Here is a 22160-nt window from a genome sequence, read left to right on the forward strand (position 1 = left end):
CCATCAGCCACAGCCAGCATGGCAAATGGTCAGGAATGATGGGAGATGTGGTCTAAAAACACCTGGAGGGCTACAGGTTCCTTATTCCTTATACAGTGGTACCTCGGGTTAAGAACTTTATTCGTTCCGGAGGTCCGGAGGTCCATTCTTAACCTGAAACTGTTCTTAACCTGAGGTACCACTTTAGCTAATGGGGCCTCCCGCTGCCGCTGCTGCGCTGCTGCCGCACGATTTCTGTTCTGATCCTGAAGCAAAGTTCTTAACCTGAGGTACTATTTCTGGGTTAGCGGAGTCTGTAACCTGAAGCATCTGTAACCCAAGGTACCACTGTATACACTAAAGTGCAATCCTATACCCCCTTATCTAGAAGTAAGCCTCACTGAGCGCAATGAGACTTACTTCTGTAAGTCTATGTAGAAGATTGTGCTGCATAAGTCAGCTTGCTTCAGTTACAGAAAGGGGGTGGGGGAAAATCCCCAACATCAAGAACTGATTTGGAGAGTAGTTTAAACCACTGAGCCTCTTGGGCTTGCCGATCAGAAGGTCGGCGGTTCAAATCCCTGCGATGGGGTGAGCTCCCATTGCTCGGTCCCAGCTCCTGCCAACCTAGCAGTTTGAAAGCACGTCAAAAAAAAGTGCAAGTAGATAAATAAGTACTGTATAGCTCCAGCGGGAAGGTAAACAGCGTTTCCATGCGCTGCTCTGGTTTCAGTGTTCCGTTGCACCAGGAGCGGCTTAGTCATGCTGGCCACATGACCCAGAAAAACTGTCTGCGGACAAACACCAACTCCCTCGGCTTGTAAAGCGAGATGAGCGCCACAACCCCAGAGTCTCAGGGGTCCTTTACCTTTTTATACATTACGTAGCAAGTTACCAGTAAAATTAAGCAATATTTTCCCAGCATCATGAAAACTTGGGGTGCTCATAGTCTCCCCCACAACACCTTTATTCCTATCTTTCCACCTCAGTTGTCTGAACAAAGTGTAATTGCTTTTTCTTTTTATAGGAAGGGGTTAATTTCACTCTCAAAATGATCATACCCATTTTATCAACATGACCTCTTCCCTTGGATTTAATTTTAATGGAAAAATGCATGTTCTGTCCAATTCCTTTACTCTTTTGTTCTATTGGGTATTTATAATCTTGGTAAAAAGTTGTGGGGAGCAGGAGGGAAAATATGGAATGAGACACATCATTCTGATTTTCAAGTCTTCAATGTTGCTTAGCCAGTAAAGAGGAAATGAAATCCATATTTCAAACAGGTTGGCAAACTGACAGAGCTCAGTTTTTTTTATCATGGTTCACAGAGATTTGAACAACATTTTTAACTGTTATAGGAGCTGTACATCTAGCCCCCTGAGTATCACAATAAAATCTCCCGCTGCATAGCATTAAAGCAGGGAAATGGGATATTTTTCAAATGAGCCTCTTAAGTACACTCTATACAAGCACAGCCACAATTCAACTGTTTGGAATTTTGTTTTCTGCAGAAACAAAAGGTCTCTTGGGGGAAAAACTGCAATAATTCAGTAATGTTTGTTTACTTTTAAAAATAAGAAATGTTATAAAAACTAAGCTACAGGCAATGAATATGCAAGTTTTCTTCTGATAAACCATATATAGGCTTCTGAGACCAATATGAAAGCTGTAGATAAGCCTGAAACAATATACAGTCCAAAGACACAATGTGGTTGCATTGGTAGGATTCTGGAATCCATGAGGATTTGAACTTGTGTTCTCTTATGATATATGAGGAGGCAGGGGGAAAGAGTCCCTGTGCTCTCACTGGACCTGTGGGGTGCTAAAGTATTGTCTAGAGCAGAGAGGGAGGAGAAAGTACGTTTATTTACTTATTTCAGAATAAATACACTTCAGGAATACTCAAGTGGTGTACAGGGACTACAGGCATATGCCTCTGGATTCACATGTAGCTGCAGCAATCTCAGGGCCAGCTAGGGAGGGAAAAGAAATTCAGATTGCACTTAAAGGTGAACCCACCTAATTCACATGTACTGAAACACAGCCATCCTCTGAAAATTCAATGACTTTTGCAATGCAATTCTCCAGCTAAGCGACGTATACAAAAATGCGTATATTGGGGTAAGTGTGCATTAAAATTCACATGTCTGAGAAAACAACATACAAAAATGTGTATATTAAGGGACACAGCTAATCTAGAAGCTCAGCTGCAAAGCACCCTGCTGGGGTGCCAGAAGAAGTCCAATGTGTGGATAAGTAACTGATGAGCTTGGCCTATGAAGTTTTGTAGCCAGTAACCAAGATTGAAAGGCTGTATCTATTCTAGAGGCTATCAGCAGAAACAAAAGAGTAAAGTTGGAGGAACAGTCACTGTAACTGGAAGACTGTTGGGAAGAGAAAGTGTAAAGGGAGAAGCATGATTGGCTGCCTACCCTGGCTTGGAGAATTGTCTGCAGACTGGAATCATGGGTGAGGGAAAATAAACTGTTATAGGTCTGTTTACCCTAAACAAACCCCAGACAATATTTAATGAGTGGAATCAGTGAAGATTGGGAACCATGTCTGACTTTATCTGAGATCCTGTGCAGTAGAAGCAATAGGGATGGATGAAGGGGAACATTTGTTACCCATAGCGAGACTAGATGGGGGGGGGGGGAATACTACCGTATAACAAGCCAAGCTTTCAAGCCTTGGAACCATGAAAGTCAGATGGGTTCAGAGAGATGGTGGACAATTTGTATTTTATACATACACACACACACACACACACACACACACATGCATTAAAGTTGCACTCCTGCATACACTTGTTTGTGAGTAAAGAGGGCTTAGCTCAGTAGGACGTCTAAGGAAGTTTCCATAGGATCAGGCTGCCAATTGGAGTCTTTTTAAGACAACAGCTTACACAGTAATAGCAACAGAAAACTTAGGGTGACATTACTTGACATTGCTTTACTCTTTTTTTCTTCTTTTTCCCCTGCTCAGTTACTTACGTGGGATATTTAAATGATAAATGATGCACTTAATATATTTAACTTTCCTGAGCTATTTGAGTTCCAATGCTGTTTGGTCTGAAATCAATGGCAGAATTCCCACTGACTTCAAAAGGGACAGGTTAAACCCATTAGCATGCATTAAAAGCAACTCAAGTCTTGTTTCCCTGTTTTAAATGAGAGCCTGTATCTAGACTCTCTTTAAAACTTACAATACAATCAATGACTTTGGCTCTGTAGCTCATTATTTTTTAGCCTTGTTACTGATGCAGTTGCTATTGAACTTCTAGAAAAGAGAAGGGGAATTGGGCCTCAGAATTTAGTTCCAAAGGTAGAAATCCCAATAGATGTCATAGCTCTGTTCTTAATTAATTATTTAACCACAGGGCATCTTTTCAGCTTTCTACTCAAATGGCACAGCTCACTGAATTCCAGTTAAAAGTCGTCACTTTCTCCACCATAGTTCATGCTATAATTTAGCAATAAAAAATCACTCCAGGGTGACACTTAGCACACAGGTTATTTTTCTTTAAACAGCTGAATGGATTTCTTGCTTCATATATATATATATATATATATATATATATATATATATATATATATATATATTCCAAAGCATTTTTTTTTCTTTTCAGAGGTATTTTAATAATTCACTGTTGACTTTATTCATGATGATTAGACGTTTTAATGGGCTTTATTAAACAATTAATTTTGTTACAGCAAGGCAAAGAGTCAAAGCTAGCATAGCCACTACCACAATACTTGCTGCAATTGTTCTTATAAAATACTTATCAAAAAGATTTTAAAAATCCAATGCATTTTGAGTATAAGGCTCTTCCATTTAGGGTAAGTAATAAAGCAATCTTGAAAACTACTTATACCTGACTTCAAGGTGGCATTTCGAGTTAAGCTCATTATCCATTCCCAAATGTTATATTTGAGCACTGCAGTACCACACTGCACATATTCACGCCTAAATGGTTGACAGCTAGGCCTGCATGTGGTCTATGTGCTGACAAGGCAACAAGCATTAGAGGGATGTTCCCATCAGTTCTTGGGACCTGACTACATTTGTAGTGTGATGGGGATCTGGAAGATCAGACGTAATCCAAAGCTTGAATCTGAGTTGCAAACTACAAACTACCGTACTGACCAGTTTATTTTCAATTATTACAGCAATATTACAATTACACTGCACTTGATCAAGCAAGGGAAAACTGTGTGCTATTATTGATTTAATGTATGACTAGAGCTGGATCAAGGCTGTAGGACTGGGTAAGAAGAGATGTAAGAAGAGGCTTCCGGTTCAGCGCCAGCGCCGATCGGCGGGGTTTGTCTCGAGCTGCGAGACACCCGTCTTTGCGAGGGGGGGGAAAGCAGCGAGAGCGACGCTGCGCCCCAAAAGAGCCCTGGGAAGAGCGTCCCGGGGACGAATTTGCTCAGCAGAGCCCCATTTTGGACTCCCCAACTCTCTGGTAAGCTCTAATAAGAGCCCCGGAGCGAGAAGGGTTGAAGTCGTGGGGGCCATCTTTGAGCGCTATCGTTGCCCTCGCAAGGAGAAGCTCCGAGCCGGAGGCGGAGAGCGCTGAATACTTCCAAAGAAAGATTCGAAATTTAAGAGACTGTGAGTAAAAGACTTAATTTTTAATTGGATTGAAAGCATTGGAACGGGATTGAGGTTTAAAGAACGGAAGCCAACCTCTCTCTCTTGATTGAAGGAGGAAGCAGTTAAAGGATTTACCCGATGCCAGGATAATTTTGGATTCGAGGTGCTATGCAACTACAAGAACTGTATTGATCCCTTTTAGTGGCAGGGCTAAGGGGGGACTGTGATATATATTAAAACCCCTGCAAATTTGGATAAGAGAGGAGAACCTATTCCTGCCGCTGGAACCAGCAGCCCTGACAGTTTTAGCAAGACTCGTGAATGGAGGGAGAGTTGAAGTGATGCTGACAATTTAAAGATTCACTTACGAAAATCCCCTCTGGATAATTATAAATTGGAAATAAGTATCTGTTTTTTTTTCGTGTTTAATGGGTGGACATACTGTAACCAGCCTGGGAAAAATGGCGATGGAATGAAGAATTGTAACCACTTCCTGTGCTTTGGAACAACACTGTGTCCTTGAGAGGAGTACAAAATGTCAACATGTGATTATTCAGCTGAATTCAAACAAAAAACTCTGAAACTCTTATGGGAACTTACAATCGAAATGCATAAGGACAATCTGCAATTAAAAGAGATGAAGCAACTTCACCAAGGGGACAAAGGACAAAAAATATCAGATGAAGGCAATAAAGAAGAACAGGAGGAAGTTGTCAATGAGGAAAAGGTTTCTGAGCAAGGGTACCAGAGAAATAGCCCCCCTATGGAAAGGGGAACACAAACTATGTTCGGATTTCTGAATTCCCATAAGGAACAAAGAAGAGGGGAGGAGATTAAATTTACTGAGTGGAACTTTCAAATGAGAAGAGGGCAACAGGGAGGGAATGGAAAATTGGGTCATGTAAAATATTGCAGAAAGGGAGTGGGGTAAATGGAAGGATTTAAGTTTAGGTGGGCTAAAATGGTGTTTGAAACTGGTTACGGATTTTGGAATCTGCTGAACTGAGAAGGGATGTGCTGTGAACAGGGGGGGGAATAGTTTAAATTAGAAAGAAAAGATATAAAATGGAGTAAGAGAATAAGATATAGAAATTATAAAACTATGAAAGTTCTTGCAGGAAAATTTAGGCAAGGGATGGAAAGTAGATTTGTGAAGTGAAGTGGTTTTTTTTTTTTTAGATTAGAAATGAGATTATTAGTATAGCTGGTAAAAAGTGAATTGGAGGATAGCTGGATGTTCTAGCCCTCCCCTGTGGTCGTCTCCGTTCTGGGGTTCCCTGGTGGCAGGGGGGGACTGTTGGAGTGGGGAGGACAGGGGGAGGGGGAGATCCAGCTGGAAAAGAACCATCCCCTGCTTGTCCTTTGCGCCCTGGAAGTTCTCGGTGGCAGGGAGTGCTCTGGGGTGGGGGGGGGAAGGGGGGATGGAAAGAGATATAGAAATATAAAAATTTATAGGTAATTTGAGTAAATAGCTAATTAGATAAGTATAATTAAACGAGATTAAATTGATTTGTAAAAAATGAGAACTGTTAAGGTGGATTTGGCAAATGAAAATCAATAAAGGGAGGGGTTTGGGGAAGCCCAAAGGACAATGTCTAGGAAAATAGATAAGGTTTAAATTTTTGATGTTAAATGTCTTGGTTTTGTTTTTGGTTTTGTTTTTATTTTTATTGTTCTTTCTTGGTGTTTTTTTTTTTCCTTTTTCCTTTTTTCTTTTTTTGTGGTTGTTGTTACCAGCCTGACCCTCTCCTCACTTTCCTGGAGTCTCTCAGTGGCAGGGGGAGACACTGGAAGGGGAAGGGGGAAGAGATTTAATTATAAAAGGAACCACCTTCGACTGCCTACCTCTCAGGGGATTCTCTTGTGGGAGGAGGGGGCTCCTGGGAGAGCAGGGGAAGATGGGAAATATGATATGTATTTGTATGTTGTTGTTTTTCTCTATCTTTTTTTTGTATTATGTAAAACCAATAAAATATTTTTAAAAAAAAAAGAAGAGATGTAAGAAGAGATGACATGAACCCAGGGGCGGAGGAAGGGTTTGTGGTGGGGGCGGATTGCCCCAGGTGTCACCACTGAGTGGGGGTGACAAAATGCTGGGCAGCACTCACCTCGGGGCCTGCAGCATGTCCGTGTCACACGTCTCTCCTGGGAGAGACGTGGTGGCTTGGGTGCCCACAGGCTCCGCACTGCCCCAAACGGTCTGCCTGCCATCTCCCCCCCAGCTGTAGGGTGGCTGAGTGGGAGGAGGCAGGCAAACTCCTTGGAGCCCCCACGGAGCATCCTGACCTGCCCCACAGGCAGGTGGCCCCGCCCCTGGGCACAGAGCACGCGCGGCGCTCGATCAGCTTCCTCCGCCGTTATATTAACCCCAACTTTTAAAGAGCATATTTGGAAAAATCTGGATCACTTCAAAAAGTCACATTGTAATACATCTCCGTTTGAATGTTCTGGTTCCTTTGGGGCAAATGGCAATTTCCCCCTTAGATTTCACATCTTCAAATGCACATACACCCAGTGGTTTTCCTTTCACATATGAGGTTTTTTTTAAAAAAAAAGATTACTTATTTATAATTACATTTATACCCCACCTTTCGTCCAAGGAGTTCAAGAATAGGGGAAGCATGCTTAAAGAGCCAACCTTGGCATCTGGTGCTCTCACATAGCTCTATCCCATTTGCTTCATGTTGGCCAGCCTCAGCCTTACAAGAAGGCAAGCCAACTGCACCTACAGTATGGCAGTTCTGTGGCTTTGTTCTGTGACACTTGCTTATCTCCAAGTGTCAGGCTCCTGGCACTGCACCTGTCTACCAGTCTTACACCCACTGCTGCCCAGCTTCCTGACCCAGCATCTGCCTTCAGTCTCAGCTGTCAGCTTCTGGCTCTGCTCATTGCAGTTTGACTGTGAATTCCTTATCTCATCTCTTTGTTTTCCATGTTTATTCTCTTCACCATTCAACACCTGGCATCTGTTATTACCGCTATTAGTCAAGATGTTGAAATTGGAGATTAGCTACCTTTCTGCAGATGTTGTAGAATGCTATTGAGAATCTTGTTTACTGGACAATAACTATTTTAGTTCTAGAGGGCAGACAGGACAATGCTTTGCTACTTTAAATAAAGACAACAGCAGCTGGTGTCATAATCAGATTGTCATTTGACACAATGTCAGATGTTTCTAAAATTATGTAAGTTAAGTTGACTGGCAGTTTTTGGCATTAGCTGATTCCAATAATTGATCTTCCAAGTGGTATCAGTAAAGGAGACCACCACTTATCAAGTGCCCCATAAAAGCATGCAAAAGCAGTCATCTGATCATCCAGGGCAGCTAGAAATTCACCTTGTGGGTGGGGGAACAAATGTGTAAATGTGAGTTTCTAGTCAGCACAACTGCAAGCAAAACTTTTGAAAATGTGACTGGGGTATCTGAGCACCCACATGTTTGCATCAATCAGCAAATAATACCAAGTATTTTGTTTCCCCGGCTAAGTCTGCAATCTTGACTTGCTTCTGAGTAGACATGCTTAGGATCATGCCATAAATCTCCATCTTCCCATTCTGTTTTCCATAACACCTACTCTCTCTTTTTTGTTACCTGGAGTAGTGAATAGCTTGATGTCCAGCAATATTAAAATAGAAGTCAGTTGTATGTTTCATCTCATCAGTATGGCCAGAAACCTCAATCCAATGACCTATTGGGAGGCAGTAAACTCCATCGACCAAATTGCTTGGGTTATAGACACTACATCGATCATGGTGGGGCCCATTGCCTGAAATGAGAACACACACAATTTGTCAGTCAATATAGCTCAATGATGTAAAAACAAAGACCTCTGAATTCATGGGATTTTCATTCAATCAGCAGGGAGGGTTCACATTCTAAACACACACAAACACAATTATTGGTTGATCTAGACTTAATCATGCTTAGAGTAGATCTATTGAAATCGAAGAAACTTATGGTAAGTCCAATGGATTTCAGTTGCTCTGCCATAAGCATGAGCAAGTCTGGATTCAACCCTATGTGTCTCCTGTTGTGGGGGAAGCAAGGCAGCCATCCACTGGAATAAAAGTCATTTTCCTTCAGAAAATGGAAACAAAAGGTGTCGTGTAAGTAAAACCTAAATCTGAAGGGGAAAATAACTCCTTTCATTAACTGTCACTAGAATTCCTTATCTCACAAGCTAATGACCACATGTGCAAAATACTGCTATTCAGCGATGCCTTCAAAATGCTGTTTCATCTACAAGGTTTTTTTAAAAATTTCACCTTCCTTATTTTAAATCCATCACTCAAGGAAGCAGATATGGTGAGAACTCCTGAGCAGACGACTGCCACATTATGTTTCTAAATGAAGTGACCTAGACACCAGCAACCACTTTGTGCTAATTCTGCACCAGAGATTTCAACACGCATTGTTTGTCTGTGGATTCCTTCCCTATTTCGGGCATTAAGAGTGCCATCTGCTGTGTAAAACATGGCATGTGCCACCATTTGGCACAGCTTGTTTTTTGAAATCTCTTGCCTGGATTTGTAAACCCTAACTCCACATTTGGAAAGCCAAACTAAGTTTTTTCTAGCTTTTACAGACTGTTTATGAAACATCTGGTTAATTCTTGTTTTAAAAGTAAGGCGTAATTTAGTGAAAGAGAATAGAACTACCAGAAAGAGACAGGAAGTAATATCAGATATGGATCAAATCCTGCATTAATCACCATTAGCCAAAATGGTGAGTGCTCACTGGAAGGACAGATCGTGAAGCTGAGGCCCCAATACTTTGGCCACCTCATGAGAAGAGAAGACTCCCTGGAAAAGACCCTGATGTTGGGAAAGATTGAGGGCACAAGGAGAAGGGGACGACAGAGGACGAGATGGTTGGAGTGTTCTCGAAGCTACGAACATGAGTCTGACCAAACTGCAGGAGGCAGTGGAAGACAGGAGTGCCTGGCGTGCTATGGTCCATGGGGTCACGAAGAGTCGGACATGACTAAACAACTAAACAACAACAGCCAAAATGGACTTGTTCCTGAGAACTGAGACTTCTCCACAGAATCACTACCAGGCCCCCAAAGTAAAGCAGTGCTGGGGACTTCTTCTTCTTCTTCGCTGCCCCCCCCCCAATTGCGGGATCAGTTTGGTCTTGAGCCAGAGAATAAAATCAGAGAGGCATCTAAAGGAGAAAATGTTGTTCAAATCTGGTAGATTGAAAAAGGTCTTCCTTTTTCTTTTTTTAAAGTACAAGTGCAACGGGAAAACACATACATACACACTTGCCCACAATCAATCTTAGGTTTCTAGAACTTATTGTGGGCAGGGAAGTACTAATTGACACAAACGACAACAGCACAAAGTGTGAATACATCCCATCAAGCACTGCCCAATGATGTAGTTGGGAAACATAAGGGTCGATTTCAGAGGCATAAAACTGGATGAAGTGTGGATGAAGATGCACAAATGACCATATGGAAACTGCTACCTACATATGCATTAACGCCCCACTGTGGACACAATCAGATAGTGGCGACGAGAGATGATGTTCTAGACCTTACTGAGAAAAAGAAAAAGGACAAATCATCTGGTCCGAATGGAGTTAATCTAAGAGGGGGGAAATCCATATGTGACTGTAGGGGATTATGAGGAGGGAAGAAATGGTATCCCCTGCTAGACGTTTTCTCTTGTCCAGACCAGACCATTCTGGCAATAGGGGAATTGGAAATGCTAAGAGCAGGAGCAGCTACTGAATTCAGCTCATGCCTTTCCTCCTGTGAGAGTCACAGATCATCTCTCCAGGCCTTTAATGAATACAAAAAGATATACTCATTCACAATCTGTTCCTTTGTTTCAGAACAAATGAAAAATAAACCTAACAGGCTCTTTTAAGTTCAGCTTTCTATTCATTCTGAAATTACTTCAAGCCCAGATTTGGATGTACTTCCTTGGTGTTCCTCTGAATTAGCAGATTTAGTTGATCGGTTGCCAATCCACACATAACAATGAAAACAGGCTTTGGGGGCAATCTTGACGGCTGAATTTCATGTAGAAATCTCTGGACATAAAATGCTCCTGTACGTGGCAGAATATGCAGCTCACATCTGGCAAAACCACAGTAGGGCATCAAATGTATAATATATCCTCATATGCAGAGTCAAGAAATATCACTGGATTTACCTATTTTTGCTCAAAAAGGAGTTAACATAGTATCACACCCTTCATGAGGAAGCTTTTTGGTGTTTTGAGGGAAGGACTGTGATTGGCTACTCAGTTTGTAACTTTAAGCAGTTATACATTGAAAAAAATGTCTGTAATATACCACTTTAGAAATAATGGCTGTTTAAATCATCAACTTTTTTCAATTTCCATGTATCCCCTTCTCCCATAGAGAGTTTAAGGGACAAAATTAATCAGTTTCCACCCACCTCCTCTTTCACTTGCTGAATAATAAATGAAAGAAACACAAAAATCACTTTGGAATAGGGATGTGGCCAAACAAAGAGCACATTAGTAAAGTCCAGATCGATTGACAAATACATTTTTCTCTCACTGCGATAGCTTTAGCTTTCCTATTTGGATAAATGTAGCTTTAAGAATTTCTTTTTTAAAGAACGTGTTTTCTTAACATGTAATAAAACACAACCTTGTACAGCACCATTGCAATATTTAATCCATTTCATTTACAAATCACACAATAGCTCAGATCCTACAAGTTAGCTCAAGGAAGTTCATGCATGGGAAGTTCCTGGCCCTTCCTTTCCACTGTAACTATCCTTGCCTGGTTTTTGCCCCCGTCCTACATTGTCCAGGAGCAGTTTTCCAGGGGACAGAACATCAACTGCTGACATTTCCAATTACAAGTATTAGATAACAGGGAATGGGAAAACCCTATGCTTGAGACCCTGGAAAACTACTGCCAGTCAGAGTAAACAGTACTAAGCTTGATGGACAAATAAAGCAGCTTCCTATGTCCTTCCTATATTGATTGGTTTGATATATCACCTTTTCCTCCAAGAAGCTCAAGGGGGTATACATGGTTCTCCCCTCTCTCATTTTACCTTCACAGCAACTCTGTAATGTAGCTTAGGTCCAGAGACAGTGACTGGCCCAAGGGTACCCAGTGAGCTTCAAGGCTCAGAGGGGATTTGAATCCTGTTCTACCAGGTCGTACTCCAACACTCTAACCATTGCATCATACTGGCTTTCCAGTACACACACAAACACTTCTACCACACTAGAGAAGGAGCAGTTGAGAAAGGGCCTGTGGAAGCCTGTAGGCTGCTCTCAGACTCTTTTGCTCTTATGCAAACACAATTGGAATGGGGAAGATGGTTTCTGTGCATGGACACTTTGCTAGACATGGTGCGCAAAGCCTAAAAGCTGAAGCTGTGTGCCTGCATTATGTCCGTTACTGGTGTGGCCTGGATATCCTATGTGGAAGGAGATTTTCATGTCTAAAGGCTAAGATAAAAACAATGGAGCCCATCACTGACAAACATTAGGAAGCCAAATAATGGTTATTCTTGAAAGGGTGTATTTCTGTACCAAGGATTCCAAACTAAGTCCTTTTTAATTCCACTGTTGTTCAAAAACTCTCCCATGCAATTTGCTTGCACATCAACATGTCCAAGAACAAAGCAATCAGCAAACTCTGCCTTACAAATCAATCTTTGTGAACAGTCTTTCTTTCAAAGCCTGCAGGACTGCCCATATGGCTCCTGGCATGATGCGTAAGAAAGATGATCAAACTGGCATATCAAAAAGCCACTGGCTTTATTGCAAAGGAGATTAAAACAAAGATCTCCGAGCAATGAGCAGCTCATATGGGAGAGAAGAACAAACAAGAATATGAAAAGCAAGTAAGACATGATCAAAAGAAAGAAGTAATCCAGAATAGCCCAAGATCAGTGATGGGAGGGAAAACATAAGCTCCAAAAGGGTGTGGGAAGAGGGAGGAGGTGCAAACATCAAAAGAGCTGAACTCAAGCACACAACATGCTGGGTAGCATTTTATGTGGTCCCAACGTTCTTGTAAGGCGTCCACTATCCACTTTCTTAAAAATAAAAATAAAAAACTTCTTAATGGTTGCAAAGAAAAATAGACATAGATAACAATGTTTCTGAAAGGAACATCCAGCTAGCCAACTAAGCAAAAACCGCATCGAATGCACCATATTTCATATGCTCTCCTAGGGGAATCTGAGTACAGAAAACAGATTTTCTCATGGTGTGATACGTTCACTAGATCTGAAATTGGTGCCCTTGTTACTGTTCCAGAGACATGATCACCACACTGGGTCTGGCAGGCCTGTTTGTAAGTTCTGTTTTCTGGATTGTGACTGCACCAGCCATGCCATTTGTGTGTTCATCAGCACTGTCAGATACAGAACCAATAATTTCAGGGTGTGTCCTTCCCAAGTGAAGCTACTGACACTGGAGCTCACATTGCATCTCTCAAACACAGAGGAGACATCTCTGCTACATGCCATCAATGACTGTACTATACAGACTCCTCAGTATCAGGAGACCTCTGAGGAGCTTTCCCCAAACTTGATACTCCACCGCCTAGAAAAATCCAACAGCTGCAGAAAAGGGTACTGGACTTTTAAGTGCCAGATGCAGCATTCAAGGAGCAGGGCTTTCTTCTGGGATAGCTCTGTTACTAGATTCTTAATCTCAGAGATTCTTAATCTCAGGGTTGAAGGTTTGAACCCTACATTGGGCAAAATATTCCTGCATTGCAAGAGGCTGGATTAGATTACCTTCATGGTCCCTTCCAACTCTACCATTCTATGACTCTATGACCTTGTGTAACTAGCCCAGGCTACAAAACTCTGCCAGCTGCTCCAGGGCACCACAACTGTAACCCTGATCTTACTCAAGGTCTTGGCCTTGCTTTGCTTTACCTATCATGTTTCAGAACCCTGGCTCTACTGATCTCTACCTTGCTTGGGTCATCACCACCTTCTCTTAGTGCTGAACATCACCACAGATCAGGACATTTCATTAAACTCCCCATTATGATCTTGAGGTCAGTCAAGATCAGTGTTTATGTGAACTTATGATCCCCCCACCCAATGTGTTTTACCTTCCCCTTGCTTACACTGAATTGCATTTGCCATTTTAATGCAATTTTCACACATTCTGGATACATCTTTTGGAGCATTTCACAATCCTTTTTTTCTACCACCTTCAGTGGTTTGGTGTCATAACTTGGCTACCTTACTGCTCATTCCAGATCATTTTTTGAACAAACTGTTTGGGAGAAAGATGACAGAATTATGTGAAAAAAATTAAAATGTTATTAATAAGAATAACAAAGGTTGTTGTTGTTGTTGTTGTTGTTGTTGTTGTTGTTGTTGTTGTTGTATTTCCTCAGAATAGCTCAAAGGTTGAAAGCTAGTCTGTCTTATATAATTGAAAGAGACTGCTGTTCAAATCCAGACAACATGGTTGCAGCTCAGCAGTTGAATTTATCTGAATAAGCTATGAGGGGGGAAAGAGTAAGATTTTACAGTATGTAAAACTGGTTTAATGATTATCGAAGAAATGCAGACAGGCAGATTGACACAGAACTCGTGAATGTGCAACATTAAATGAGGAGGTGAGAATTCAGCTTAGCTGTCTGACCAGATGCTTTAAAAAAATAAAGTTTCATGAAGAGATTCAGATAAATCACTACCAACTTTCTGTAGTCTTGCATTACAATGAAAAAGAAAATTCATTGAGGTCCAGTTTTCACTTACTGAAGACTCCCTGGAAAAGACCCTGATGTTGGGAAAGATTGAGGGCACAAGGAGAAGGGGATGACAGAGGATGAGATGGTTGGACAGTGTTCTTGAAGCTACCAACATGAGTCTGACCAAACTGCGGGAGGCAGTGGAAGACAGGAGTGCCTGGCATGCTCTGGTCCATGGGGTCACGAAGAGTTGGACATGACTAAACGACTAAACAACAACAACAACAACAACTTCAGGGAATGATATTTACCTGTTAACATTATTAGGCTTCACCAGTGAACAAAACAAGTCCCAGGTTTCTAAACCTTTGAGATTGAAGTCTGTTATGGAAGCATCCCTGCTATTTTACGTTCTGACTGAAATTCAGTATTAGATGGCTTGGAATGCAAGACTGAATTGATTGTTACTGTATAGAGCTATGGACATGTTGAGCTTCCTTCATCTAAATAGAGATGGCTCAGACCCCTTGGCGATGGGCCTGCTTGGTTTCCAAATAGCACTTTCCCTGTACATTTCTAAAGCCTGGCTTAGCATATAAAAAATGCAAAGGTACATTACAAAATGTACATTACAAAAACTGTATACCTGGTCTCTGTTTTTCAGCAAATTATGGTGGATAATAAGTTAAGTAAACTTATAGTGTGTCCCCCTTTAGTTGTTTCAGCAGTAAACAATAGGGGGGTGAACAATACAGTGGTACCTCTACCTACGAATGACTCGACAACCGAATTTTTCGACTTACGAATGGGTAATGGCCACGCGCTTACAAATGTCTCAACATCTGAAAAAAACCACGGCGGTTTTAGATAGGGATTTTTCGACTTACAAATTTTTAGGTAGGGTTGTTTCGACTTATGAATTTTTCCATTTTCAATGCATTCCTATGGGAAATCGCGTTTCCAATGGCGTTTTTCAACTTACGAATTTTTCGACTTATGAAGGTGCCTTCGGAACAGATTAAATTCGTAAGTCGAGGCACCACTGTACAGTACTCACTTGCTATTCTGAATGTGTTAATTTTTGCTCATCGGATCAGTTAAAACCTGTCCCTTTGTTCAGGGAACTGAGGCATTGCTGTGTTAAGTACATATATAAGCTTTATTCACACACACACACACACACACACACACACACACACACACACACACACACATCTTGCAAGTCAGGAAGAGAACAAAACCTTTCTGTTATCAAGTACTTATAGGTGGCACAGAGGCAGAGATAAGGCTGCAACCCTTTATACACTTACCTAGAAACACAATGGAACTTACTTCTGAGTATACATGCCTAGGATTATGCTGTAAGTCATATTTACAACCAGAAAAAGGACAATTGCAAAGATAAAACTAAAGGCTTGATAAACTGTAGCTAAGGAGCAGAGCACATGCTTTGCAGGAAATAGACCCAGGTTCAATCTCCAGCATTTCTAAGTAGTGCTGCGAAAAACCCCTTGTCTAAGACCCTGCCAGAAAGTTCACATAATGCTGAGCTGGATAAACTAATGGTCTGGCTTCAGTCCCTGGCACAACACTCAGAGTGGATCTGAGGAGGAAAAAATTTAATGGTAGAATGATAGAATCATAGAGTTGGAAGAGACCACAAGGGCCATCCAGGCCAACCCCCTGCCAAGCAGGAAACACCATCAAAGCATTCTTGACATATGCCTGTCAAGCCTCTGCTTAAAGACCTCCAAAGAAGGAGACTCCACCACACTTCTTGGCAGCAAATTCCACTGTCGAACAGCTCTTACTGTCAGGAAGTTCTTCCTAATGTTTAGGTGGAATCTTCTTTCTTGTAGTTTGAATCCATTGCTCCGTGTCTGCTTCTCTGGAGCAGCAGAAAACAACCTTTCTCCCTCCTCTATATGACATCCTTTTATATATTTGAACATGGCTATCATATCACCCCTTAACCTTCTCTTCTCCAGGCTAAACATACCCAGCTCCCTAAGCCGTTCCTCATAAGGCATCGTTTCCAGGCCTTTGACCATTTTGGTTGCCCTCCTCTGGACACGTTCTAGCTTGTCAGTATCCTTCTTGAACTGTGGTGCCCAGAACTGGACACAGTACTCCAGGTGAGGTCTGACCAGAGCAGAATACAATGGTACTATTACTTCCCTTGATCTAGACGCTATACTCCTATTGATGCAGCCCAGAATTGCATTGGCTTTTTTAGCTGCTGCATCACACTGTTGACTCATGTCAAGTTTGTGGTCTACCAGGACTCCTAGATCCTTTTCACATGTACTGCTCTCAAGCCAGGTGTCTCCCATCCTGTATTTGTGCCTTTCATTTTTTTTTGCCCAAGTGTAGTACTTTACATTTCTCCTTGTTAAAATTCATCTTGTTTGCTTTGGCCAAATTTGGTAAATTTCATCCCCTGATTTTTGCCCCCCCCCCCGAAAATATCCAATATGCTTCTACAGTACTGCCTTTACAACCTCTCCTCCTCCCTCCGCCTCCGCACTCGAGTCTCTTCTGGCATCAGCAAGGGCAAGAGGGTGGAGCTGCAACTAAAGTCACCTGTGGAAGCCGGCCATCTATCCCTGGCCCCTGCCTCTCTATGTGAGTTGAGGGAAAGAGCAGGGCCAGAATGGTGAGGGAAGTGGGAGACCAGATGCAGGGAACCCCTCTCCACAAAGTGGGGGAGGATTTGGTGCCATGAGAGTATGTGTGACCCCCCACCCCACCCAGTCCTTTCTTTTGCCTGACCTCTCTCATATTTTGCCCAACCAAAGGTGCCAACCCAATTTTAGACCATACCAGAAAACTAACCCATAGAAGATTGCTCTATTTTCAATGTTTTAATTTTACAACATGTTCGTGTTTACTTCTAGTCACTCACAAAGTATCCTTACTGTACCTGAAAACATTAAAAGCTCTAATACTGTTTGCTCAGCAAAAGGATTGAAATAAGCTGTGCTTTTTAAAAAATTAGGCAGTCAATACCTAGTTGCGCTTAATGTTCCTTCCCTTCTATTACTTTTTAGACAAGATTGAAATGCACAAAGGGAATAAAATTTAAATTTGTTGAGTTAAAAGTCGATTAAGCTCTCATAGTGCTGTCTTGTAGGAGAAATGAGGGTTTTCGATTCTCAGGTCCAAGAGGGACATCTAGTGGGAGCAGAAAGTATTGATTTATAGACCATTCTAGCTTGAAGAAGGAAGAGAGAAAGAGAGCAAGAGAGCAAAAGATTGAGGAAGGGAATAAAAAAGACATGAAAGGGAACAAGAAATTTAATTATTTCAGTAAAATCTTCTCTGGAGGTCACAGATTTGGAGAGTGTGTTATAGGGGTAAAGGCTCACATTAAATATCATGCCCAGAGTCAATATTTAAAGTTTAATTATTTGAATTCTAGTAAAAAAAAACCTATTGCTGGCATATTTTATCATTAGAACATAAGGAGTCTTTATGAAAATTGTCTCTACAAACTCTGATTCATGTGATAATGTGATAATTAATGTGTGTGCCCATTATAAGGTGTTTGACTACTTGAAATCATACATTCTGCAACTCAAAATGTCATTTATTCTGGATGTATGTTAAACAGGATATCAGCAATCAATGAGTAAAACAGCAGGTTCTTGACATATTTTTGTTGTATGAATGGTATATAAAAAGCTATAAAATAAAGCTATAGAATTCCTAGTTGTCATAATTAGATTTTACTGCTACCACGAGGAAATGATTGGCTACCAACTGTAGTAGCAAGATAAAGATGCATTGTTTCTGAAACCTACTGTCATTTTGCAATGGAACAGGAAGATTTCCTTATGAAACTGAGCTACAACAATATATAGCTACCTTCAGTACCCAGTACATTCTTCCCTTCCATTTTATCTACTTTAGCTTCTCCAGGTCTTCTCCCTATTTCCAATACTGTCTAGCTTTTCTATGCAATTATAAGTAGAATAGAATAGATTCTTACCACCATTACACACACACACACACACACACACACACACACTATCCATAAGAAATGTACTCAACTGTTTTAAAATAACACCTGGTTTTGAAATTTTAAAGCAATAAAGCACAATTCCAAAAAATAATACCAAGATAGTGTAATTATATACTACACATCTTAGCTAAATATTAACTGTACATGGTGCAACTTTCAATCACACACCTTACTACTCTCAATGTGCAAATAAAAAACCAAACACTGAACCGCAAAAGAATGTCTTTTATTTTCACCAGCCTACTGCAACCTTGAAACAATGTGTCTTTATTTTCCTCTCCAGTGCCATAAACCATGCTTACTTACTTAGGTGCACTAACTCATAAACATTTTTGTCTGGAAGCTGCACTATGTAAACTATACTCTCAACTTTCATTATTATTAAGCCCTGCATTTGGATGTGAAGCCATCTTGTACACTGTGAATGGGGCAATATAAATCCAATGTGACCTCTGTGGGTGCAGTAGTTTCTTTCCCACCATCCCTATGAGCCTGCATAGCATTACTCTGTGAGTCATTCACCCCTTGAAAAGGACTTCTACACCTTTCTAACAGTTTTTCAAAGTTACCAAAGAAGTATGACCTACTGGGACTGTTGGTCTTCACAAAATACACATGTCCACAGGATATTCCAATGATTGTTTTGGATGCAAGCACCTTTCTTTCCTAAATCCTGCCTAAAGGTATCCAAGCACATCTCCTTTGCAGGAGCCTACATTTCATTTAGAAGAGATTTATGGCATATATTTGCAACAGTTGGGTGTATGGGTGTTAAGAGAGGGGTACCTCTGGCGGGGGACACTTTGTGCTCCTTCTGGAAGAGTTTGTACACCTTTGGTCCCTACCTTGCACTCAGTTCCCACCTGTGGCTCTTAGAAGCTGTCAGCACGTGGACAGTGGCCACACCATGGAAAACAGAATCTACTGGCTGGCTAACCCAGGTGAGGGTAGCTGATGGGTCTCAAGTCAAACCCTGGCAAACTGAGCAAATGAAACCGATAGTGGATTCAATGGTCAAGAAAGCAGTTTCTACGTGTGCTGTAGAGGAAGGTGAGGGGGAGATGGGGCTCATCTAGAAGAAGAAAGACTCAGATCCTAAACCTCTACTGCCTTATATTTTCAGGAGAAGAAAGGGCTAAGGATTAAACCCTACACACATCTGGAGCAGAGAACCTATCTGGAGCAGAGTCCCTAAGATGGCTGGACTGCAGACAAGCTGATGCCAAACATTTTGCTCTGCTTTCCTTTGGGACCACATCAGCAAGGCCTGTCGTCTGGGCAGCCCAGGACAGCCATACACACCAACCAGGCTTGCGCCTCAGAGAAGTCACTTCGGTGCTGTTAACGCAGCGGTCTGACTTCATTGTCTCTCTAGACAGTCAGATGCCAACCACAGACCTGTGTGCCCCTGTATTCACTCATGACCCTTGTTAATTCCCCATGGTCATCACAAGCTAACCGCAACTCAGAAGTTGAATGGAATCCATCATGGAAGTCCATTCGACTTCCAAAAAGTTCGAAAACCAAGGCGCGGATTCCAATTGGTTGCAGGTAGCTCCTGCAGCCAATTGGAACCCTTGTCGGACATTTGGGTTCCAAAGAGCATTCACAAACCGGAACACTCACTTCCAGGTTTGCAGCGTTTGGAAGCCAACAGGTTCCAACTCACAAGGTGTTTGACTTCCGAAGTATAACTGCACTTCGGAGCCACCTCACATCCCATTCCCAGTCTCAACAGAAGGGTGTGTGTGTGAAAACCTAATAACTACAGTATCTCCACCCCTATTTACTACAATGATAATCTGCCCCCCCCCCCGCTTTGTAGCCAACACAGCACCATCCACGAGAAGAAATATATCTCAGCAAACTGAGGGGAAGACATTTGTGAGCTACCTAGACCTAAAAGATCCGCTCAAGGTAGACTGGTTTTTTTTATTATTATTACATAACGGTGACACAGCTGTGCTGATGCAATACGACGCGGGCAAAAACAACGGCCCACCGTTCTCGACGCGAGAACTGACCGCCATGGCCACGCCCCCGTCGCACACGCATGCGCGCGCGCACACATACAAACACGGAAAGGAAGAAGGCGGGGGCGGGGAGCTGGGCTTGCTGAGCGGCCGTTACCTTCCCAGACGGCGTCCCCTGTCTCGTGCCGCCTGAGGAACTTGTACCAGAAGGTGCACGCGGCTTCGTCCTCGCGCAGGGCCGCCTCCGCGAGCCACAGAACCGGCTCCTGAGCGGGCAAGGGAGCCAGCGGCCGCGCGGGCTTCATAGCCAGCGCCTGCTTGGGGTCCCACTGGCCCAGCTCGGGCCGGGAACCCGAGACGCACAGCACCGTGCCGCCTTCGGCTAGCCGGGCGGGCACGATGACCCCGAAGCGGAACAGCATGGCAGGAGTCCGTGGCGGGTAGAGGGAGCGAGCGAGCGGTTGTTGGGCTCCCTCACGGCGCCGCTAGGGAGGGAATCGCAGCCGTGCGACTGCGACGTCACTTCGGCCTCCGTGAGGCGCTGCCCGTCCGCGCTCCGCTACCGAAAAGGGAATGCGAGCCGGTAGACACGTGACTCTTCAGGAATCCGTTATAAAGGACTCTCGCGCCGCTGCAAGCTCCCAAAGGACCAGCGCTTCTCGAAGAGAGCGAGGCTCGGCTTGCATTGTATTTGTTCCACGTTTCACTTCCATCCCACCTTTCCCTCAAAGAGCCACAATGCGGCAGGCATTGGTTCTCCCTGATTTAATCCCCACAACCACCCTGCCAGGTAGTTTTGCCTGACTGGCAATGCTCGCGGCAACGTCACCCAGGGAGCTTCCTGGGCCAGCAGGGATTTGAACTCTGGTCTCCCAGGTCCTAATCCGACGCTGCATCCCACTGGCTCTCCTATAGGGCTTAGGGAGAGATGGGGCAGCTCTCCTGTAGGCTTCCCAGCCCTTGGGCACAGGGAGAAAGGAAGGAAGGTCTGGTCACTTCAGAGTGTCAGGCAACTGGTCCATTGAGCTGAGTGTTACTGGTAGCCTCTCCAAGGTTGCAGACAGTAGCTGGTCCCAGCCCTCCCTGGAGATGCCCATGATCGAGCCAGTATGTGCTAAGCATATACTCTAGTGCTGAAATGTGTCCCTCCCTGCACAGCTCCAGGAGTTGCAACTCCTTACCACCATCTTGTTCACACGTGGTGATCAGGGGTCCTCAGGGGTCCCTGGGTTGTGCCTGTTAGGGTTGAGTCCGGTGTGCTTGGTTTTCCACAGCCGCAACTTAAGAGGAAAGTGGGTGGAATGATTAGATGGGGATAAAGGAGGCATTGCATGTCCCCTACTGCCAGGCCAAGTTGCTGTGCCCACATACAGCATATACGACAAGAACTTGTTCAAACCACTCAAAAGACTACATTGAGGTCTCAGTGTGCAGCATTCAGTTAAATTTCTGGCCCCAAATGTGTTTTTTAGAAGGTTGGGGAAGAGAAGAGCAAATACTGAACTTTTTAAAAAGTTGTACACCTGTGTATCTACCAGCTCCCTGTAGCCAAAGCAGTTTGTTAGATCACATTAGTAACCATGATATTCATTAGGAAATACTGAAGCTTCATACTTGGGATATGGCAAACACTACAAAATAACCTGGTGGGTGGGGAGAAGAGAAAAAAATCCATTGGATTGGAAAAATCCATTGGGAATGAACAGTGGAAAGTGAATGCTTCATTACTCAGTACACCTCTTGAAGAATTCTAGAAAATTCATGGTTTGCTTCCTGAGAAGATTCCTGGTTTACTTCCTGAGATGATTAATTGTACTTAGCAGCTTTGGAAAACTAACAATAAATCACAGCTATACTCATAGTTTCAGACCCAAATTGGTTCAATAGGAACCTAGGGAGTTGTCTTGTATCGTCATGC

The 22160-nt window shown here is 42.8% G+C and overlaps 1 protein-coding gene across 1 annotated transcript in view; it reads right to left on the bottom strand.

Moving 5' to 3' along the window:
• The window catches only part of EPM2A (EPM2A glucan phosphatase, laforin), a 35877-nt gene extending 13781 nt beyond the window's left edge, over positions 1 to 22096 (bottom strand). The window contains exons 1-2 of the mRNA XM_035108819.3: positions 20400 to 22096; positions 8171 to 8345 (exon numbers count right to left, since the gene is read on the bottom strand). Of these exons, the coding sequence (XP_034964710.3) occupies positions 8171 to 8345; positions 20400 to 20664 (440 nt within the window). The 5' untranslated portion in view covers positions 20665 to 22096. The remainder of the gene's footprint in view (positions 1 to 8170; positions 8346 to 20399) is intronic.
• Between the last annotated feature and the right edge of the window lie 64 nt (positions 22097 to 22160).

Source organism: Zootoca vivipara, chromosome 3 (assembly GCF_965207765.1).
Source record: "Zootoca vivipara chromosome 3, rZooViv2.hap1.1, whole genome shotgun sequence".
Lineage (NCBI taxonomy): Eukaryota > Metazoa > Chordata > Lepidosauria > Squamata > Lacertidae > Zootoca > Zootoca vivipara.